This window comes from Dreissena polymorpha, chromosome 13 (genome assembly GCF_020536995.1).
Source record: "Dreissena polymorpha isolate Duluth1 chromosome 13, UMN_Dpol_1.0, whole genome shotgun sequence".
Taxonomy (NCBI): Eukaryota; Metazoa; Mollusca; class Bivalvia; order Myida; family Dreissenidae; genus Dreissena; species Dreissena polymorpha.
The window spans coordinates 38519645-38544949 of NC_068367.1; the positions used below are offsets into that span (position 1 = coordinate 38519645).

The 25305-nt window shown below is 33.9% G+C and overlaps 1 protein-coding gene across 1 annotated transcript; it reads left to right on the forward strand.

Moving 5' to 3' along the window:
- The first annotated feature begins 10914 nt into the window (after positions 1–10914).
- Positions 10915–24892, forward strand: LOC127856013 (uncharacterized). The gene is made up of 3 exons (XM_052391978.1): positions 10915–11428; positions 14302–16083; positions 21436–24892. The coding sequence occupies exons 1-3, from the start codon at positions 10948–10950 to the stop codon at positions 22737–22739; spliced, it is 3567 nt and encodes a 1188-aa protein (XP_052247938.1). The 5' UTR covers positions 10915–10947; the 3' UTR covers positions 22740–24892.
- Positions 24893–25305: the final 413 nt, after the last annotated feature.

Consider the following 25305-nt stretch of genomic DNA (forward strand, 5'->3'; position numbering starts at 1 on the left):
TATGACTGTTCTCAAATATATTTCAAAGGCAATTTCTCTTTTTTATGTTTGTGAAAACCACAATCATCAATTAAGGCCGTCATATACCAGTTTCTTGCTTGCGATATCGGTGAATTAAGGAGTTCTTTAAAAACATTATTAGGAAGTACAAGGTCCAAAAGCGAAATCTGTTGTTTTCGGCAAGCCATGCTGAAGCATATGTTGAACAACGTACACATATACCAAGAAACAAAGTCAACATGTAGCTGCAGCAGCTGTAGAGAAGCCTCGGTTTATCATACAATTCAGCTATTTATAGCAGGGAACCAAGTGAAACCAGTGCGAAACAGCACACATATACTAGATTGACACTCATTCACAAGAAACAACTGATATGATTCAACTTTGATTATCACCTTGGCACAGCGCTGTGGTTTAAACTGGTTTAAAGAAGATCCGAGTTAAGAATTAACATTTGGCCATTCGTTATTTAAATATTTAAGATTATGGGGCCGATTAACTTCATAGTTACATAATTTAAATTCCATTTCATTTCCATTTAACTACTCATTAGTTTAACGACTGCCTTACCAGCAAAAATGGTGCGGACTAAACAGAAGCAATCGACGAATCTTTTAAGCTGACCATGTTGATGTTCTGTGGGTCTACAATAATCAAAATTGAGTAGATATTGTACTACACAATTAAAATAAGATCGCAAAAGGTTTGCAAACCAACCACATAGCAGTTGAAAAAAAACATGCACGTACACCGTCCGGTCACCGTGCTGATTCTACTCTTCGGCTATGGAAGCTGAATATCGTTTTTAACCTGAGTTTAATGAATGCAAAAAATTGTGGAAACAACATAAGCTTTTCACAAAATTTAACTAGTAAAATAGCATTCATAAAAAACATCTACCGAAAAACGTTTGCAAATTACAGTTGAAAATAAATACTCGAGTCGACCAATTATTTGCTTATATTTCAATTTACAAATAAAAACGCATTGTTATATTTTACAAACTATTAATTGTAAACCCTTGTACGATTAACCGCAAAGCTTAGATATAATTTTCTGTCATCTGGTTATAGGCTTGACGAAGGAAAAACACACACAATCGAATGGGTTTGCTCAAATATACGTTATGCACTTTGGGAGTTTGGGTATTTCGTTTACGGACATCACGGTCTTTAATTTAACTTAAAACATATATATTTAAGTTGATCTACAAAGCGGAACAATTATGTACGACACAAAAATGGTAATCATGCCATTCCGTACCACATCGATATAATTTGCACAATCGAATATATCTGACTGACCAATTATGAGAGGTTATCATTAGTTTGTATGACGACATCACGTCACTATTAAGTGTACCATGATTAATTATGCTTAACCAATGCAATAAATATATATGTTTCAATGTCACTCAATTTTGATGCAACGCATAAGCTTCCACGCTGTGTCAGACAATCTCAAACGCAACAAATCGGCATACGAATTATGGAGCGTAAGTTAGTTCCTTTTTCCTAGTTCCTTATTCGAATAAGGAATTGTTCCTGATTCCGTATCCAAGCTTAAAGCTCACCGGCAGCGGTTTTAAAAACCACATATACCAATTTTATGTCAGATTATAATGTTTTAAATCACATCCATGCAATTATTCGATTAAAACCAAAGTATTCAGCGAGTTTACAGCCGATAACTATGCCGAATGTTCGCACTTCGCGATCGAGTCGACATTTTTTTCAAACCGGAATGACGTATTCAAACACCACTTGCTTGAGTTCATAACAAAAGAATCGATATCAGCTGTTGTCATATTAAAGATCGACGTATATAGCGAAGGTTTTTTTAGTACAAACACATGACGGCGTATCTTGATTGTTTAAAGTATTGAATTATGATTTAATCAGACAATTATAAATGACTCATGATGAACAGATACAATTCTTACCAGAAATTGCTCGATGTTAGATTGCAAGTCTAAACTAACCATTCAAATTTAATACTTCAACAACGTAGTCAAAACAAATAATGTTGATATGAAATGAATTAATCTTAAGTAAATGTCGCGTCATTTAAACTAGAATTGTCTAGAATATCTGTTTAATTTCTTTCGCTTTTATCCGGACAGGGCCATTTCGTTGAAAACCGATGTTGACCCTTCAAACGATTTTGTATTTATGCATATTGATCTCGTTGTTGTCGTCATTTACTTAAAAGCGAAAATTATCTTATTTCTGTTATATGATATATGTGTATATAATTTGTCTTAACAACAAGCCGTGATTTCTATAAATGTGACGAAATTTTATTGTTGTAAACTATCCACGAACGAGCTGAATTTATATCATAAAGAACAAATACCTTGTCAAAATATATTTATTTTGCTTTTAATTTCAAATCGAGTTGTCAATACTCTCCTGCTGGTGCAGTATGTTGTATATTCTGTTACTGCAGAAAGATAATCTGCTTGTTTTATGACTGTCTGTGCAGATGAAATTTATAACAGTAGATCACTGATAACATGACTACAGAAACAAACAAGACCGAATATTGTATTACACCAGCTTGAAGTCATATTTATGGTCCAATGTTCATGAATATTGGTCAGAACAAATTAGTGTAGCAAACAGGCCCAGATTACTAGCTTATTTAAGGAGGGTAACTGGTCTACGATTTTCAACAGCAAGTGTTATATGTCAAATTATTCGTATAGGTCTGTAGTTTTTGAAAACGACTTTCGTTTTCTCCAAATAGGTCGGAGATGGTAAAAAAACAGATGGCGTACAACATGGCCGACACTAATATGTAAAGGCGAAATTAAATCAACCATATTAGTTGAAATGAAATTTATTTTGAATAACAACACCATAATGTATTAAAAATACATATTTTATATTGTATATTTATACAATACATTATTAACAACAACTCAGTTCATAAATAAAAAAATGTCAAGGTCAAAACAAAGGTCAAAGGTCAAAATAGTGTCTATTATAACACTTGTTTTACACTTAAATGCAAGAAAATAATAAATAATACAAAAGCAGTGTCATTTATATTACCATAATCATTTACTGAGTATTATCATAGATTTTACATTACATAACAATCATGCAATTTAGAACAAGCTAACATGTGTTTTGTGACACATATATAAAACATACTGTTAGATACAATATTATATTTAAGATGCACATGTCATGGTTATGGTTATGGTGAAATGACACACTCAATCAATTGCTTCAAATAATATAAACAATCATTTAAACCAATAATAAACTTTTTATCAACTAGATGTTTAATTTAAAACAGGTGACACACTATTACAATGTTAAAGGTTACACACCACTTATATCTTGTACATGTTCTTAGGTCATTATTATTCTATCAATTTGTAGATAAGTATTTAAGAAAATAATGATTAATACAAAACAAACTGTCATTTAGATTGACAAAACCATTCACTGACTATAATAAAGGGATGTAACATCACAAAACATTCATTTATTTATTTCAGAAATGCCTTTTCGAACCACCTCACATGTGTTTTGTGACACATACATGTATATAAATCATACTGTTTTATACATTATTTTCAAATAAGATGAACATGTCAAAATTATTGTGCAATGACATACAATCACAGTTATGAACAATATAACAATCTTTGAACATACTTCTTAACAATGTTTTACCAACTGGATGTAAATAAAAAACCGAAAGATTGCATTCTACTTAAATGTTAAAGGTTACAAACCACTTGTGTCATTCGATTTTTTTTCTTCATTTTTAAAACTCGAATAAATCAATATTAACATAATATCTTGTTATTTATCTTGAAATAAATACTATTGTTAAGTATGTAATACAGAAATACAAGCAAATCTTAATAGATACTCAATATTGCAACTCTGAAGATAATACATTATATTTCATAATCGAGTAGTGTGAAGTCAACAAGTAACATATACTAGAGCAGTACATCGGTAGACTTTAAGTTCAGTCTTTCTATGGAAAAAACAATATCATTTCACAGCAATACAGACAATGAACAAATGGCATTGAGAAGTGTACATTGTACTAACAATACAGACTTATCTAACGTGTTGACAATAATAACAAGATTTAGTGAACTGTGTTTGACCTATAAAATGAAAAAAAATTTGGAAAACACTTGACCATATGTTATTATTTTATTAATTGTTTGGGTTATATCAAGGTAATACATGGAAAATATGTTTTCTGATTGATGTGAAATAAGTTTTTCTTATCAATTATGCTATTTTATAATTTATTTTAAATCCTAATGCAACTGTCAAACCGTCTATTCACTGCTGTTTGAACACACATCAAGCTTCAGTATCAGAAATCTTTAACAAATTTTGTGATCATTTTCTTGCCGGTTTCAATACAATCTGTCCAAGATGTTTCCACATCATCCTCTGCATGTGCTCCTGTAGCAAAATTTTTGAGACAGTCAGGCGTTGTTTTGTGTCGAAAGGATCTAAGAAGGTCCCTTCAAACATTTTAGACAGTAAGCCAATCATTTTTTCATGGCTATTCATCCCATGCTCAGCAGCAGATGTTAGGAACTTACGTAGCTCTGGATAGGAGATGGAATATCCTAAGTTAAACATGTCTTCAATGAGATGTCTACTTCCGAAATCATTATAAAAATGAACGGCAAGTCCGAGGTGTTTTGGTGAAGGAACTGATGTAACAAGGGTTGAAATGTCACTTGCAATAGCAAGACATTTTGCATTTAGTATGTGCTATGTATCACCAGCTTCTTGAAATGCATTTTCATTTGTCAACCAATACACAGCTTGAAGAAGAAGTGGGTCAAGAAAGTCTTTCTGAGCATTAAGTGTCTTTTCATCAGGAGAATAATATTGATTTTCAAGCTTCTTAACAGATGGAGATATGTTTTCTCAATATTCCTATAGCTCTATGTACAATTAAGCTGTCGGTTTCATCTTCGATATCGTATGATACCTCATTGTCAGCCTGGGCTAGTTCTTCAAAGTGGTTTGCTTCCCTAATTGCATCCTGGAGTGTTTTTTGTCGAATCACACACAAGATCTGTTTTTTCCCTCTTATGAATAAACGATATTTCGGGCCAAGTTTCACTCAAAAGTTTTTTAAGGTAAGATGTTTTGTAATTTTCAGCTTCATGGCATCCCTGATCAATACAGAGCTGTATAAATCTTTGTCGTAATGTGGTTAATTTAACAACTTTTTTTAAAACAATGACTGTGTGTTCAAATTCTACTTTCAAAGTTTTGGCAACTTTCTTGTAAGTGATATTGTATATGTCACCCTTTTCAATGTTTAAATCAGCAGTATTTTAAAAGCTTGCAAGTCAACCCTTTTTTCGGTGGTATTTAGCCTTAACAGCAACAAGATCACCATTTGGAAGACGATTAATAACACGCTCATCATGACGTTTATATGCAAAATCTAAGACCTTTGAGTATATTGTTTTAGGATCTATTGACTTAGATTGTTCAACAAATGACCAACTTCTAGAATAACCTTTTGAATAACTGTCCTTTTTTGGATCACATTTTTCTCCACAAATGAAACATTGCAGTTCCCAGTTGAAATTTTCTGAAGAAGACCTTGTTCTTAAAGGAGTTGTTTGATTATTGGGATCCTCCATTCTGCCATCAGTGATTTACCCGGACTGGAGTGCTGTTGCACCCGTCACAGCTGGAAGATTAAGGTTTAACCCATTTATGCCTAGTTGACTCTCCCATCCTTTTAAATTTGATCAATGTATTTCCAAAATTAGGGATGTCTAGTATATTTATTTCTATATTTAGAATATTTCTTGCAGAAATTCCTTTAAACAAACAGCGTAGATCCTGATGAGACGCCGCATTATGCGGCGTCTCATCAGGGTCTACGCTCTTTGTCAAGGCCATATTTCTAGACGCTAGGCATAAATGGGTTAAGAATGTTTTCTCTAGGAAAGTGTCTTGCATTGGTTTGGTTCATGATCATCATAATCATCATCATTATCATCACCACCGCCACCATCATCATCATCATCATCATCACCACCACCATCATAATCATCACCATCATCATCATCATCATCATCATCATCAAATTGTATCACCATCATATTCATCATCATCATTCATCAACTTCCTCAATTATCACCATCCATCCTCCTCCATCTCTTTCCATTATCATCAATAGTTTGTGTAGTGTGATCACCAAAAGATATTGTTATTCATTGTACTTAACAGTGAACTATGTTGAGCTTAATCAGTATTTTTTTATTACTGCAGGGATTGGTCCTTCTTCCCATGGTAAGCAGTAATCAAATACAACTTATGCATGCACACAAATATAAGATGTAATTATTTAAGTCTTAATCTTGTTAAGTTGGTAAAATTGCCCTTAACTGGTATACCTCTACACAAGTTCCACTGCCTGCATACAGTTCTCTATTTGCATCACTTCGAAGTATGATTAAACGCTTTGTGTTGAGGTGATCCTTAAACAAATTTTCACAGGCAGCAAACAAAATGTTAAATCATAAGGTTAAATTTTAACAAATTATGTTAATTTCATCTTTTACACATCTTATGCTTGTAAAAAGTGTATTATGATAAAAGTCAATTTTGAGTAAATGTGCATTCATTGTAAACAATAATTTGTTATTAACTAATGTCAAACATTTACATTATGTGGAATGATATCTTAGAGCCAATAACTATACTTTTAAATAGCCCAAACATACATTTTGTCAACATCTAAAAAGCTATAGATCCATCTTTAGATTTAGATGTGTTTCTCAAAATGTTAACTGAAAAACAGAAAAAAATATAATATATCAAAATTAAAATTTAATAACGTTTTATTTACTAATATCCGCTTATTTGTATCAATTCGGATACTACTCAAGTTTAAAAAAAAACAGAGATAGGGTGTACTATAAGCTAATTATTTGATAATTTCCCATTCATACACGTTGAAAAACACAATTACTTTCATATTTAATTACTTTTATAAACAAAAAGATAACATTAATAGCCTGTTTATGCCTTGAAATAGATGGGGGCTTTGACCTTCAAACATTAAGCCTAGGTTTTTATTCTTAATTCCAAGTAGACTCTAAATTTCTTTCTTTAAAAGTGTTGCATGTACTGTATATGTATTAGGCTTAGCACTATACAAATAAACAAATATATACATACCTTTTGTATGACATGTTTGCCAAAATTTGTTTTTGTTTCATCTTCTGCAGACAGAATATCAAGGTCATGTCTTAATAATAACAAAGGGAAGCAATCACACACTTACTGTCTGAGGTGAAAACCCGCTATGCTTGAACTTAGTCCAAGCAAACAAAATAGTTTTCAATTGTGCTTTTTTTAATTTAAAGACTTCTCATCATTTAATAAGATTTCACCATTAATGACATACAATTTAAACAAAGCAAAGCAAAAAACATGCCTGTATTAACTAGTCTTTTATGACTTATTCAATAGAATCTACATGTAAATATTTTGACTAACAGAGCTTCCTAGTAAAAGCTACTATTTAAAAGTAAATTTTAGAAACTGAAATCTAATTATATCTATCATTTTAATATTATTACATTATTTTCTCAATACCGTAATTATATATCAAAGTAATTTATTCCATTGTCTCGCTTTCGTGACCTTATTCAATTATTTGACAAACTAGGGGCGGAACATAGGGTTGAACAAGATCCTGATGTAAATGCATACTTTACATTTTTAAAGGATTATTTGAAAATAAAGTTAAATAATTGAACCAATCATAATTTAAACTGTGTTTTTCTCAATATATTTTATTATATATTAAGATATTATTAAAAACAGCATTCGCATGAGTGTTTTTTATTCATTTTATTTCAAATAAATGGTTTACAAATATGTATTACAAGAATTGTACTGCTATTTTCACTGAAAACGTCTATTTGAATGTATAATGTTATGTATTATAGAATAAAATAAAGAAATCGTCATGAAAGAATGCTTAATATGGACAACTATTCAACTTAAGGTGTGTTTTTGTTTTTGGCGGCCATCTTTGACGTCATTTTGTTTCCATGGCAACTCCAACACTTACGGAAAAAATAATACCCATTACAATAAAATTCAGACTTAGACCTACATTTTGATATATAAAACTTGCTGTTGGCTTTCATAGACTACTCTCGTCCCATATTTAGGGTCTCATTGCTACACTAAATGTTCTTATGATAGCTCGGCTGAGTTCAAATATGGTTCTGGTCCGTTTAAAAATATGGCCTCCAGGGGGCGGGGAAGTTTTCCTAATATGGTTATAGTTAATCCTTGTAAACACTATAGAATTCACAGTTATGTTCCAATCTTCATGTTACTTGGTCAGAACAGTTGTTCTTATGTTAGCCCGGCTGGGTTCGAAAATGATCTTGATTTGTTGAAAAACATGGATATCAGCGGGAGGGGCAGTTTTCGCGGCTATTTTAAAAAACATGTTAACACTTGTAATGAGGATGTTGGCGCACAATCATGATGATGGTGATGATGATGATGATGATGATGATGATGATGATGATGATGATGATGATGATGATGATGATGATGATGATGATGATGATGATGATGATGATGATGATGATGATGATGATGATGATGATGATAATATGGTGATGATGATAACGAGAGTTATTGTGGTGATGATAATGATGATGATTATCATGATGATGATGGTTGTGGTGGTTGTGGTGGCGGGTGGTGATAATGATGATGATTATGAATATGATGATGATGATAATGATGGTTGTGGTGGTGGTGGTGGTGGTGATAATGATGATGACGATAATGATGATGATGGTTGTGGTGGTGGTGGTGGTGATAATGATGATGATGATGGTACCGGTTATCGATTCAGAAACATGGACAACAACCAAAATATCTAAGAACAATTATTGCATAACTCAAATTAATTATTGCTATTACTTCAGATTTTATCTTTAATTTGCAGTAATTCAACGTAGTGGTAAAATAAATAAAACAACAAAACGGTTACGTATTAATCATGTTGGACCTTTCATTCACTTTGTCTACTCCCTATTAAAACTCATGTATACCTATGTTTGCATTGTTGCAGTACAAAAGTGTTGATTTATGCCTTCTTACATAGCCATGTGATGATTGCGTACCAGGCATACAGCTCCTCGGACATTGGTCCCAATTAACAGGGCTTTCAAATCAAAAACCTGTGCCAAAATGTCAGATGGACACCATTGATAAGAAAAAATGTATATTAAAAACCCCCATAAACAAACACAAAATACTACTTATAACGAATAGATTTGTATATCTGGGAAAACAACAAACCCTTGCTTTTTACAAAACAACGTTAACAACCCTTGCTAAGCGTTACTTCTACTCAAGTGATCGACCCCAGGGCCACCATGACCTTCTTTGTTTGATGTATGCCAACACAAAGAGGGCGTCATGAAGCCTCGCACTTCTCCGTCAGTTTGTTTGTACGAACGAAAGTCTTGAAGCTTGTGTTTTAAAATCCTTTTCAACTACAGGATGGATATCGCTCAAACTCTTACAGATAAAAGATCTTAATGTGTAAATAATCTCTAAGACAGGAATTGTAGCTGCAACTAGTTTTGGCAGAGTAATGGCCCTTTGTATGTTTTTAGCTCAACCTGAGTAATAAGTTATCACACTGATTTCCGGAGTCCGTTGAGGCGTGCGGTGTGCATCGTCACCATTAAGCTCATTACAACTCTAAAGGTCACATTTTTTGCAATCTTGATGAATCTTGGACAAAGGGTTTATCAGAAGATATGTAGACCGTTTGAATCTAATAAGTCTAAAAAGTAGGTCATCAGGTCAATCTTTCAATTACAAGTGTTACCATTCTACAGGCCAAGTCAGAGTTCAAATATAGGACAAGTGCATCCACAAACTAGGCCTCCTGATCAAATATTACAAAAACCTTGATACTTCTCAAAATGCCATATTAATGACTCAATCTTAATGGAACTTGGTCATAACATTTTTCTTAACAATATCATCAAAATCAGTCTTAAAGTATTATTATATGAAGGTTTACAAAGCAAAACATTTACCTTACATACTGCTGGATATGACTTTTGAAGTACAAAAGGGCATTGCATCAGTGATGTTTAAGATGAAATCACCAATTCACAATGCTAAGAGCTTTAATCTTATTTGCAATGCCAGACAAAACAAAGTATTATTTGTTGTATAAATATCAAGATAGTTCGTGTAATAGAATAAATTGCAAAGTAGAATTTTTACCAACAAAGCTCACTTTAAGGGGCAGTCAACCAGATTTACGAAAAAAGAAAAAAAATCTAAAATACCGTCATTAAATGCTTTATATTGATAAATTTAATCATTGGATCTAAAAATATCTAGTAAAAAATCAAGAATAAAATAAAAAAGAGAAAAAAGAGTAACCCTGAATAGGGCTCGAACCAGTGAACCCTGGAGTCCTGGAGTTAAAAGTCTCCCATTTAGACCACTCGGCCATCCATGCTCAAACAATGAGCGTTTGATTTTATACTTTATATAAACAATCCTCGTAGTTTCTCAAAATATAACGACAACAACAGAACTCTCCAAATAACCTGGTAGACATACTCATTAAAATTGTATAACCGAATATACTGAACATATGAAAACTTAACAACATTTTTCAAGTAATGTAATATTCCAGTCGTGATATAATAATCAATATAAACTAATAATTGTAAAACAATACGTTATTTTAGAACTTTTCTATTTTTTGTGATATATAGCAATCTGGTTGTCCGCGCCTTAAAAATCAAACAAGAACCGTATTATTCTTATTTGTCTTGTAATTGAATATATTTATAAGCGTTACAATGTTATTTTACAGTTGAAGAAAGATACCTTACTATTGACTACAGCGGAGATGATGGGTTTCCTGGAGGCTGTTGATGAAACATTGAATCAGCACTTAAAAGACGTTGCCAAAGATGTTGTCGATACATCAGTGAATGAGCTCAAAGAAAACACATCAGTGTGTATTGATAAAATTAAAGACTATTTGGATACATGTACGCAAACGCTTGAAAAACAGGCAGAATTGCATAAACAAGACTTTGATAATAACGCAGACAAACGTACGCAAGCCTTTAATGAGAGCGCAGACAAACACACGCAAGCCTTTGATAAGAATGCAGACAAACACAAGCAGGATTATAATGAACTCACTGCCACACGCACACAGAAATTTGATGAGCATGCAGACAAACGCACGCATGAGTATGATGAACTCACTGTCACACGGAAAAAATATTTTGATGAGAACGCAGACAAACGCTTGAGGGACATCAATGGGCGGTGTGGAAATACCACTTTCACTGAAGCAGTCTTCAAACAATCATGTGCAGGTATCACATACTTTTAAGCATGCAATTGTGAAGTTTAAAACAACTTTTTAAACATAAAAACTAACTTTAATAATCTATGTGCTTCCAACGAATGAAATGCGACTATATCAATATTTATGTTACGAAGAAAAACATTGCTGAGGTACAATCGACACAAGTATACACAAAGCATGGATAACAGTAAATAAACAAGTATACTTATTATTACACTAGTATGATTCCAATGTTCATATAAACCCTAAAACACCATATGAATTCACGTATTCCTCTTACGATACAACTTTTGCAATTATACATGGAAATAACGTATGCATGAAGCGCTTTAATAATCATCATAAACACTTGGTAATAAGCTGCGATTTCGATGATTATTGCCACGTATTTCATTGGTAATTAAAATCACAAATATTAGTATTATATAGGTTATTAGTACAGATTGCATGCAATTATGGGATTCTTAATGTTTTTTTTCATAACATGTTGTTGTTTTCAACATGTAACACATGTATTATGGAAATAATTACAATCATTATTGACAATGGGCTCAACATGTTGATAAAAGTCCGGCAAAACAAAATTCTGTGTTTTGAGCAACGGTCTGAAAACATTAGGCAGGTTTGGCTATGCGTTTGTTGTTTTTTTTCTTCTGCTATTAGTGAACCCAATCAGGCATGTCTATCCTGGTGTGATTTCAGGATTACCCTGATAATGACAATTTATTACCCAAAAGTTAAATAAGTTTTATTGCCTATGCTGTAAAGAACACAATGAATTCTGAGAGAATTGTCTATATATTAGTGAATAATATTATTTTACAGGGTGATTGAGATTTGAACACATATGACCTAGATTTTGGCTTATTTATTCACCGAATAGTCCCAGCCCTTCTACTAAGCCTTAATGTAGGCGTCGGCGAATTGCTCTGTTTATAGGCTGTCAGTGATTGTTCTGGTAAACTTTGGATGATTAGGAGATAAATAAACATCAGCTGGTCACAGGCTCTGCAGGGAGTGATAATCACTGGTCAGCTCAGGGCATGATTAGATTCCACATAACTGAGTAATTCTCTGTACATATCTTTGTAGAAGACATTGTTTGGGGCTCATATACATTAATTGTCCGTAATTTTTCAAAATTAATACTGATAACTACTACATTGATATACAACAAGCCATTTTTCATTTTTATTTATTATTTACCAAATATTCCATTATATATTAATACTACTGGCTTGAATGTTTTTGTCGGCGCCCAGCTAATTTTCTTGTAAAGATAAACGTACACATAGTATATTTCTACAAAGGGAATTCAATGGAAATTTCACACATGTGTTAGCAGTTATTGTGTGAGGGCACATTGCAATTTCATAACTCTGACCTGTAATTTAACAGAATAATACCCCGTTTTATTTATTAATTGTGTGAAGGTAAATGTGCAACCTTTTCATATCACTGTTTCTACTACAGGTACTTAATTGGAACTGAACAAATATTCACGGGAACGTTGGTCGAAGTAACTGACCAAGGTTAATAACTCTTACCTGCAATTTTCAAATTTGTGCCTCGTTGTGTTCTTTGAAATGAACATTCAACTTCGCCATATCACTGTTTCTTCTACCGGAACTCATTTCAAATTTCACAAATGTGTTCTTGGTCTCTATTTGAGGTCAATGAGCAAGTTCAATAACTCTTACCTGCAATTTCAATTGAAGCTGAATCCTACTTTTTTATGCAAGCATTTTGCAATTTTGTCACTTTTGCCTCCTCCGAATTATCTTCCTTGCATCACTGTGATGCGAATGTTACCATTAAACTTACATAAAACGTACTTTTATTACACAAAATATTGTTTTTGAGTTAAGCAAGATATACTGAAGGTTATACAACTCACTATTTGAGGAGCAATCAACAAGTATCCAGAAACAAAATATCTTGATTTCAGTATGTTGACTCATGACAATTTCAAGCACATTGTCATTTGACTCAACAACTATTGAAATCCTTGGATCAGGATCTACATGAATATTTACTAAATCCTATAACTGTGACGATCCTTTAAACGTGAGTATTCCCCCCATTTATACTTGAAAAAGTCCGGTTAATCTATGCTTACATAGTAAAATGCAGACTTAAGTTTGCATAAAAGAAATACATACCTATGTAACTACTACATATATACAATCAAACTCTCAATCAAATTCCTAGCCTTGTCACATTTCTTGATTTAATAAATAAGGTATGAGCTTTAAGTTTACATATACTAATTAACTACTGCAGACAATATATATCTCTGTGGTCATTGCATCGGGTTACTTACACAAAATGTATCTAAGTGGAAGAATAGTCGAGCGCGCTGTCTTTTGACAGCTCTTGTTTTGTACCGAAAGGCCTAATGTTCAAAGCACAATTTTTAACGAACACCAGGGACATTTCTTACTACGGTAAATGATACAGAGTAATTAATAAATGGTGCATACAACTTGCCAACCTGATCTAGTATTACAAAATGCGTTGTCAGTGTAGCTCCGAACCCCAAACTGTATATATTTGTATATGTTTATATGTGAACATGTGTGAAATCTTAGGTGCAAGTTTAATACTGCAACCTATACTGGTCTTAATCATTTCTAGAAAACTTAACAACTTTCGATTATAACGATATGACTTAACACAATTTACATCAATACACAGTATACAGGCCTGTGCACTGCGCAACATTGTGACCAAACAGATCTATAACGGTTAAACCAGCTTTTATAAAATTGAGTTATATTTGTACGAAAAGGTATATAGTATTTAATAATGATTAATATAATTATGAACAGTTTTATGTTCTTTATGTATACCAAATATGTTCCCATTTCATGATTTCAGAAATGCTTGAAGCTTTGACAAAGTATTACAGCAAAATTTTCTATCACGTAAATATCTTCCCATTGGGTGACTGGGCGCAGGAAAAGCTACTGGATATCTATATGATGCCGAATATCCAATTAATGGCTAAGGAAAAATGGTTTTTTAAGAAAACTGGTGAACAAATTTCGACATACCAACATATATTTGTATCGGATAACAAACCGAATCAACAGATATTTATTCAAGGGGAAGCAGGGTATGGGAAAACTACTTTTCTTGCGAAATTGGTCATGGACTGGTGTACTATTACATCAAAACAATCTCTCGAGACGACGCTGCTAATGGACGACAAGACAAGCTCTAATACACATCATAGATACAATGATTTCTCTGAAGATTTAACGCCTCTGCAAGAGTTTAAGTATGTCTTCCACATATCATTAAGAGAATCAGTTTATCAGGTTGAAATCGCGAAAATGATAAATAAACAGATAGTTGACAGTATATACTCATCTAAAGAAGACCGCAAAAAGGCATACAAACTGCTGAATGAGATCATGAAACGTGAACGCTGCTTGGTATTACTGGATGGTCTAGATGAATGGATCGGTACTGGAGATCGTCACAACCTGCCAAAACTGGCTGGCGTACACAGTCTTTGTGTTTTGTTGATAACTACTCGACATTGGAAGTTGACAGAGAGAATACCTGACTCGCAGATTTCCAAACTGCTGCAACTTGATGGAGTCAATTGCGAGTTTGAAGTGAGCAGACAAATCCTGGGGTGTAGGAAAGATTGTAAGGATAGAAACGATTTAGACAAAAAACAATCTGAATTTAAATCGTATATATTGAAATATGGCCTGTTGGAGCATGTGTACTCCCCATTGATGTTATGTTTGATTGTACACTTGTGGGCCAAAGGAACTGAACTGATGGTCTCTAGGTGTGAAATGTACAGCCTCTTGCTGGAAAGTCTTTTCAAAAAGGCGAAAAGTGAAACGAGTGAATTTCAAGATCCGCCTTTTCGATGCTTCACAGAGACACAATACATAGAGCCCAATATTGAACACTTGAATAGACTTGCTGAGGTGGCATTTTATTTGTTATTTTCAGATACACCGAAAAAGTCTCTTGTATTCACCATTACAGAATTGAAGAAATTCAATTTAGGTAAACTAGATAAAAACAACTTTGCACTGAAATCCGGTATTTTTTCGGCGACACGCAAGGAATCTACATTCAGATCATCTTCATCATTTTCATTTATTAATACGAGCATTCAGGAATTCCTTGCTGCCTATCATATTGCGAGAAATACCAATCTGATTGATGACGTCATTTTCGGATATCTCAACTGTCACAGGGATGCATATCTCGACATATCACAGGTATTCATCTTTCTCTGCGGTCTGAACATTTCGGCTGCAAATAAGCTTTCTGGCATGATGGATGAACACGATGCTGCTAGTGGGTTTCTACCAATCAGATCGTACTCTGGGCTTCAAAACATAATTATGAAAGGATACAGAGAAGCTGTTGCAAATCAGCAAAATGATATTCGCCTCAAACTTAGTATTTTCCATTTCTTCTATTTCTCTATTTCTGCTAACAACTTACGAGACCTGCACAGCGTATGGACAAATAACAAGTCAAATGTCCTGGCATTGACTATACATGTTCTTGACATACAGAGTTCACTTAAAAATGGAGAGTCTGCATCTCACATTGAGTTTGACCTGTCATCGTGCTCCAAGCTGAATACATTTGTACTAGATGGAAACGGCATATTGCTAAGTGGTAATTATAAATATAGTATTGTTTTTCTCAAATACTTTCTTAGTTGTGGAGTTTTATTTAGTTCACTTGCGTGTTTAGCTCATCTGAGCACAAAGTACTCGTGGTAAGCTTTTGAGATCACATTTGTTTTAGTCCTGCGTCGTTCGTCGTCAACATTTTTCCTTTTCACTCTAAAGGCCACATTTTTGTCTGATCTTGATGAAACTTGGTCAAAGGTTTGTCCCAATATCTTGGTCGTGTTCAAAACTGTGTCACATGAGGTCAAAAACTAGGTCACTAGGCCAAATTAAAGAAAAAGCAAATTTACACTCGAGAAGTAACATTTATTGTCCAATCTTTATGAAACGTGGTCATAACCTTTGTCTTGTTGATGTATCTGCTGAGTTGAAAAATGATTCTGATTCATTGAAAAACATGGCCGCAAGGAGGCGGGGCAGTTTACCATATATAGCTACATAAAAACCTTGTTAACACTCTAGAAGTCTAATTTATGATCAAGTCTTCAAGGAGCTTGGTCAGAACATTTGTTCTTATGATAGCTTGGCTGCGTTCGAAAATGGTTCCAGTCCGTTGAAAAACATGGCCGCCCGTTAGCCGGAAAGTTTTCATTTTATGTCTTAAATAAAACCTTGTATACACTTCAGGAGTCAAATTTTATACTCCAATCTTCATGAAACTTTGTCAGAATATGTGTTCTTATAATAACTCGGTTGAGTTATAAAGTGGTTACGGTTCGTTGAAAAAACATTGCCACCAGAGGCATTTTTCTTAATATGGCTATATTAAAACCATGATAACACTGAAGTTGTTATGAGGATGTTGGTACACTATAACGATGATGATGATGATGATGATGATGATGATGATGATGATGATGATGATGATGATGATGATGATGATGATGATGATGATGATGATGATGATGATGATGATGATGATGATGATGATGATGATGATGATGATAATGAAGAAGATGATGATGATAAAGATTATAATTATTGCATTCCTCAAATTAATTATTGCCATTCATTCAAATTGTTATCTTTATCTTTGCAGAAATTCTACATAGTGGTAAAACAAGTAAAACAACACGAATTGTTACATATGAATCATATTTGAACTTTCATTTACTAATCTTACTCTTTATATAACTCACGTAGACATGGTCTTGCATTGTTGCAGTACAATAGTGGTGATTGATGCATTCTTAAATAGCCAAGGGATGATTGTGAAACAGGCTTACAGCTCCCTTGAAATTGGCCCCAATTAACTGGGCTTTCACATCAAAGACATTCCTCTTGATGTCAAGTGGACACCATTGATAAATTGGACTGCTTATACAGTTTGCAGTCAGTCAATAGTTTGTGTGTGATTATCAAAGATGTGTGATTTTAACAGGTTTTATTGTTGTTACATTCGGAAATATCATAGCAGGATGAGTCTGAAATTAGTTCCATTAGTTTAAAAATACTTTGTCCAATATGTGAACAATTAGGTAATAAAAAAACAATAGCTGAGTTGCTTTTCCAGTTGTATTTGCAAAAATAATGTAAATATGCTACATATTTATGTGCATGTAAAGTAAAAATAGTTTAACAGTTGATTTTATGGGAAATTGTTTTAAAGGGATCTTTTCACGCTTTGGTAAATTGACAAAATTGAAAAAAGTTGTTTCAGATTCGCAAATTTTCGTTTTGGTTATGACATTTGTGAGGAAACAGTAATACTGAACATTTACCATGCTCTAATATAGACATTATATGCATCTTTTGACGATTTTAAAACCTAAAAATTATAAAGCGTTGCAACGCGAAACGATTGAATAATTTGGAGAGTTCTGTTTTTGTCGTTAAATTTTGTGAAACTACGAAGATTGCTTATATAACATATAAAATACGTTTAGCCATGTACTCGGCGGAATAGCTCAGTAGGTTAAAGCGTTTTTACTTCAGGACTCTGGCAGGACTCCATGGGTCACTGGTTCGAAACCTGCTCCGGGCAATGTTCTTTTCCTTTTTTTAATTTTATTCTTGATTTTTTACTGGAGCTTTTACGATCCAATGTTTACATTTATCAATATAAAGCATTTAATGAATAAGTTAAAAAAAATGCCAAAATCTGTGAAAAGGCCCCTTTAAATGTCTTGTGTATGTTTACTTCTATATTTGCACTTGTGCTTGCACACATTGTTAACTGTGAGAAAGATCAAGTGTCAGATGTTTGGTACCTTAGAAGAAGATCAATTTTGAATATCTCGTAGATATTTCCATACTCATTTACTTCCTTATAACTGGCTTTGATATATGCTAACAATTCAATATATTGTATTTAATTATGCAAACAATATTTTATGAACACTCAATCTATTGAAAAAACAACAGTTGTTTTCGGTATCGAAAGCTGTTCTTGCAAAAACAAATTGTAACTTGTCATCCCTTATAACATACAAATATACAGAGATTCTTATCGCATGATCTTAAAGCTGGGCAACACTGTGGAAAAATGTTCTTCCATTGTCTTTTGATGATTATGCTCATTATTAAATTACTGTCATCATATTACTTTTATCAAAAAACACCTTTATCGCTATGTGAATCAAATTTCTATTTAAAAAACGTAACTGGAGCGCGTGAGGTCAAAAGCTAGGTCACTATAACAAAATAATGAAAAAACTTGTTTATACTCTTGAAGTCACATTTATGGTTAACTTTTCATGAAACTTGGTTAGAACATTTTTTCAAAATGATTTTTCAACTAAGTTCCAAAATGTTTCCTCTTGGTTAAAAAATCTGGCCGCCAGGGGCGGTGCATTCTTCCTTATATGGCTTTAGTGAACACTTGTTAACACTCAAGAAGCCATATTTTTTGTCCAATCTTAATGAAATCTGCTCAGAACATCAGCTCCAACGATATCTCGGATGAATTCGTAAATGGTTCCGTTTCGTTGCAACAAAACATGGCCGTCAGTGGACGTGGCAGTTTCCTTACAGTAAAACTTTGTTAACAATCAAGATGTAATATCTGAAGTCCAATCTTTATGCAACTTGGTCATAACATGTGCTATTATGATATCCGCGACGAGTTCGAAAATGGTTCTGGTTTATTGATTAACAGGGCCGTCAGGGAGGGCGGGGTAGTTTTCAGTATATCTATTGGCAAACATTGTTTACACTCTAGTAGTCACATTTATTGTCCAACCTTCATTAAACTTCGTCAGAACATTTGTACTAAGACTTTCTCAGCTGTGTTTGAAAATTGTCCCAGTCTGTTGAAATACAAGACCAACAGTGGTTGAGACAGTTTCCCATATATGGCTATATTTAAACCTAATTAACTCGCTTGAAGGCACATGTTTGGCCCATGTGCATGAAACTTGATCATAATGTAAGTGCTGATAATATTGCAAATGACTTTAAAATGGTTACGGTCTCTTGCAAAGTATGACTGTCACGAGATGTATAAGTGTATTTTATAATTTCTGTTAAAAAGCAACCTTGCAACACATATTGAAGTTGCTTCTTTCTGAAGATGATAACAACCATTAAAGAATGTCTACGATAGTGATATATTGAAGTTGTTTTTGAAGATGATGATGGTTCAATATGATGATGTTGCTGCTGCTGATGATGATGATGATGATGGTGATGATAATACTACTACTGCTGCTACTGCTGATGATGATAATACAATTTGATACGAATATTTGTTTCAATTATATTTGCTGAGTTTGAAAAGTGTTCCTGATTGTTGAAAAACATGGTCAAAAGGCGGGGTAGTTTTCCTAATATGGCTATAGTAAGACCTTGTTTACGCTCTGGAAGTAACATTTAGTGTCTAGGCTTCATAAAAGATGGTATGAACATTTGTTCTAGTGATAGCTTGGATGACTCAAATATTTTTCCGGTCCGTTGAAAAACATGGCCGCCGCAGAGTGTTCATTATATGACTATAGTAAATCTTGTTCACTTCACACTAACGAATTCATATGTCTAGTCCCCACTTTATTATTTGGTAAAAACATTCGTTCTTATGATATATTGGCTGCGTTGAAAATGATTGCGGTCATATTGAAAAACATGTCAACCAGTGAGCTGGGCCGTTTTCCCTATATGGCTATAGTAATACCTTGTTAACAGTTTAGAAGTTACATTCTATGTCCAATCTATATTAAACTTGGTCAGAAAATTTGTTTTTATTATATATGCGCCACATTCGTAAATGGCTCTGGTTCCTGGAAAAGCATGGCTGCAAGTAGGCGGGGCATTTTTTGTAATATGACTATAGTGTTACCTTGTTTACACTCTTTTACTCACATTTTAATTCCAATCTTCATGAAATCTTTTCAGAACATGTTATTCCTAATGATATCTCAGCCCAATTGAAAACTTGGTAATTTGAGGTGCAAAACAAGTTTACCGGGTTAAATTTAAGAAAACCCTTGTTAGCACTCAAGAAGTCCACATTTTAAGGACATTTGTTCTTATGATATATTACCTTCGAAAAACACTGCCACTAGGGGGCAGGGCAGTTGGTATTATATATCAACTGTCTAGTAGTTATTTTCAGTGGTATAGCCCTTCGGGTACACTAATCAACCTTTTTTGCAGGGAAATGGTTAAACATCTGAACCCTGAAAAGGTCAGCTATGTCAATACCATAAATACGATTCAACAATAGCAGCAATTAACAATACCTCCAACATATGCTGCATGAACCAACAACACCCCATAATCACTTTATACCTTACCTCAGAAAAAGTTTGTAATTAGACCAGACAAGTTTTTAATTAGACCAGACACAGGTTAAAGATACTGTGCTTACACAACTTTGGGTGTTGTCGATTTTCAGTATCGGTTGCTTTAAGCTGATGACATACATACCAAATTAATGATGAGCCAAATATTAAAAAACTTTTAAAAAGCCATTACATTTTTATAATACATTATCAATAACTGATGAAAACATTTAAATTGTTTTAGTTTTTATCTGATAATACATACACATGTAGTGTATAGGATAATGTGATTATACATTAAATATGTATCACAACATGTAGGTTATACACAATATGTATAAACTATATTCAATTGTTTAAGCCTGTCAATCTAAATAAAGTAATATTTTAAAACATAAGAACATAACATTGATATTAGTATTGCATATTTGAGACTGAACAATAAAAAGTTAATACAACATACTGAATATATTATATTTTGTTCTGAACATTCATGAATTTCAAATGTGTTAATTCCGGACTAATTTAACAAATGCCAACAAATGTAACCATGTTACATGTTTTTAGTATGTTAGTATGTTAGTTACCATGTTGTTTGAATTCAGTTATTGTTTCAGATTGTGCAAGTAGGTCAACGGCAGAACATCAGGTAGGGGTTGTTCTAAGTCCTCCAATGCTGCCTTCCATAGCACGCATTAAATTACAGAATGTTACATGTTCCTCTAGCTGGCTACACAGTCTGTTCAGCACGCTGCTGACTCTCAATCATAGGGTGATGTGCGAGCTGCAGGAGATTTCTATCGAATGTGAATACGGAGCAGAAAGGAAAACATGGGCAGACATACATACATGTTTAAACCATGTATTTTGGATACATATTTGGTCTGAAAGTCATGGTCTGTGGGAGGCTCTGCATGGTCTGAATATCAAGCGTCTTTGTCTGAATGGTTCGATAGGCGATTTAGACCTGATTCGTATAGAGTGGTCCCTGTCACTATCATCGCTCACACAACTAGAATCGCTTAGTATTAAGGCGGGGTATGACAGTTTGGGACTATGGAAGGCTATTCATGGTATGAATATCAAGACTCTGTGTCTGTTAGGTAATTTACCAGATTTAAACTGGCATCACAAACAATTGTCAATGGTGCTACCATCGCTGACACACATGGAAACGCTTAGTATTGGTGTGTTGAATGGCAGTTCCAGCGTGTCGAAGGCACTTCATGGTCTGAATATCAAGAATCTGTGTCTGTGTGGTTTGACAGAAGGCTCGGGCGCGGATCATGTAGATGCCTGGTCACAGTCACTATCATCGCTCACACACCTGGAATCGCTTAGTATTAAGGCGGGATATGGCAGTACCGGACTATGGAAGGTTCTGCATGGTCTGAGCATCAAGACTCTGTTTCTGAGTGGTATTTTGAGAGATTTAGACGTGCATCATGCAGAGTGGTCGCAGTCACTTTCATCGCTCACACAGCTGGAAACGATTACGCTACATGAGGATACATATAAACACTTACAACTACCTCAATCATTGAAGTATTTAAATATATATTGTTATAAATTGATTCCACCCAAAGTTATTGAACTGGTGGACACACTGCCTACATGTACTAAGAAAGTTGAGGGTAGGCAGACATTTCGGTGTTCTGTCGAGTTCCTGACTTCACAAAACATCCCACTTGAGGAATACACTGCCATCCAACAGGAACTGGGCACACGGAAGAATGTTACACTGGAGCGATTCCAAATATTAGAGCCGATGCCTGAAACAAATCTGTATTTTGTTGATGTTGATGATGATTGCGTATGTGACTTTTATGTATGTGATTCTTACGTATCTTTTAAAGAGATGACTAATCATAGCCATCATATTTTAATGCAACTTGTGATAAATCCAGCCTCAACCCATTGAAATCATCAATAAATGCAGCATCAGCGCATTATTATATTGTAAAAAATGCATTATTTGAGTCCAGATCAGATTTTGTAAATAAGAATGATATATGCTACCTGTATATCATACATAAATTGATGCAGTCAGGTTATGTCAAATATTAAATAAGTTATATCTTTCTACATTCTATATGTGTTTGGGCAAATAGCATCAACAAATTTTTTTCGACGTTATACTAGAAAAGTATAATGTTTAATACTAGCTAGAACTAAGCCTAATTTCATTATAAAAAGTTTAACCATAGCATTTTTATGTACACGTTTCAATCATTCTCCAAAACTACTTTCAAAATATGTTGGTTAGCTTATAAATATTGAAGACTAACAAACACAAAAGATACTTATTTAGCAATATAGAACACAAACAATGTTACGTGTAAGATTTTACCAAGTATTAGTTTGCACCTTGTGTACAATTTTAATAATTGTTTGCCCCCCACCCCCTTCGAAGAAGAGGGGGTATATTGTTTTGCTGGATGTTAGTCGGTCGGTCTGTCTGTCAGTCGGCCTGTCGGTAGACCAGTGCGTTTCCGATTAATAACTCGTCAACGAATTGACCAATTGGCCTAATACATCACATGTGCATTGGCCTTCGACAGTAGATGAATCCTATAGATATTGGGGTCACTACGTTAAAGATCAAGGTCACTGTGACATTAAGTATTAAATTGGATTACGTTGAATATGTCATCAAATGATTGAGTGATGGGTGTCAAGGCTTTATTTAGGGGAATAGGGGGAGGGCATCTGTCTCCGACCACGGAGCTCTTGCTATTTTAAAGTTTATTTTTTAGTTTATGTAAATATACTGAAATAAGACTAAAATATGTAGACATGTACACACATTTGAAAATCAACGAGTCATGTTTATTTCAATTCATCAGAATTGAAATAGGTATGGAAAAATATCAAGCTAAATTAATCACAAGTCCATTTAACATGTTGACAAAGCTTCATGTTTATTTATCAATTGTACATTTACCAAATACGGATTTAACACACACACTGCAAATTTCAATGCTACAGCGGTCAATATCGTATGAGACCACGATGCATTTACGAATGCCACACATCTGGGCGCATTTAGTAACAATTTCGCCCTGTTGAATGTTGTCCAATTCTTCTTTAACAGCTTTTTGAAAGTCCAGAAGTGTCTGAGGGGGTTTAAACTTTACAAGATGCATGTCTTAAACATGGTACACACAGTGTTTAATTGGGGACATGTCTGGAGAGATTTCTCACCATCGGCAGTACTCGTTTGTGGCCATTCAAGTACATTCATATGGTTTTTGTCAATAAAGTTATTTTCACCATGGAAGTATTATTTCACCATGGCAGTACTCTTTCACCATGGCAGTACTCTTTTACCATGGCAGTACTCTTTCACCATGGCAGTACTCGTTTGTGGCCATTCAAGCACATTCACATGCCTTTTGTCAATAAAGTTTTTTTCATCATGAACGCACTCTTTCACCATGTCATTACTACTGCACCATGGCTGTACTCGTTTGCGGACACGCATTAATCAGTTACATAACACCTTTGCAATGATTGAATTGTTTCGCTAGAATAGGGCATGACAACTGGCCTCAACATTGCATTTGCAGTAACATTGCGCTCTTAAATGACGAATTGAGTTACATGTTTTGTCCTCTGTTACATGGATGTGTGTTAAAACCTTTTTAATCGAAAATTTATCAATTAAATGAACATGTTACAGGAGTTTCTGGGAAATAGAAATAAATATAGCCAATTCGTTTAATTATGTTAAGTATATATATACATAAATATGCATATTGTATATATATTGTGTTAAACTATTGTATTTTGTATTCTTGACTAGAATGCCTTCCTTAAAACAATACGGATTCATTTGTTAACGTTTTAGTTATAACTATGGGCCAAGTGTGAAGTTTTGATTCCTTTAAATGGGTTTAAACCACCAATACTTTGCAGTGACTGCTCAGAGTCTATGACCCCAGTTTTATGCATTGTTTGTATTTGTATTGTATTTGTGGTTTTTGTCTATTTAATTCGTACCTTCGATGTTGTTATTTTTGTTCACAATGTTTGTCATATGGTCCATTGCTATGAATAAAGGGCAACATGTTATTTAAATGTTTTCCACTTGCTAGTGGAGCTAAGTTGCACCTTTATATTTTTATACATTGTAATTACTGTAGACAATAACACACGGCAGAGCTGGGCCGGACGTCTGTTATTGTAACGCTGCCGACATAACACCCAGAGGGCCTTTGGCACTCGAGCCATTATGCGGCTAGGGCCGATAACAGACGTCCGGCCCAGCTCTGCCGTGTTATCGTTTATATTACATATCATACTATTTTGTTCCTTCTTTAAACGTTATTACAGAACCACCTTTCCGTACTTTCATTTTCATTCAATAATTACGCAATTTATAACGTATCTCATCTGACGTTATTTCTGTTACGAAACACATCAGTTTCAGATAAACTCTCTAGATTTAAGAGACAACAAATCAAACGTGGAGAGTTTTCATTAAC

Excerpts from the sequence above, each read along its gene's own strand:
- LOC127856013 (XM_052391978.1), top strand. The coding sequence starts at position 10,948 with ATGATGGGTTTCCTGGAGGCTGTTGATGAAACATTGAATCAGCACTTA. Across the intron at positions 11,429-14,301 it reads CTTCAAACAATCATGTGCAG|AAATGCTTGAAGCTTTGACA; the intron begins GTATCACATACT and ends TCATGATTTCAG. Across the intron at positions 16,084-21,435 it reads AAACGGCATATTGCTAAGTG|ATTGTGCAAGTAGGTCAACG; the intron begins GTAATTATAAAT and ends TTATTGTTTCAG.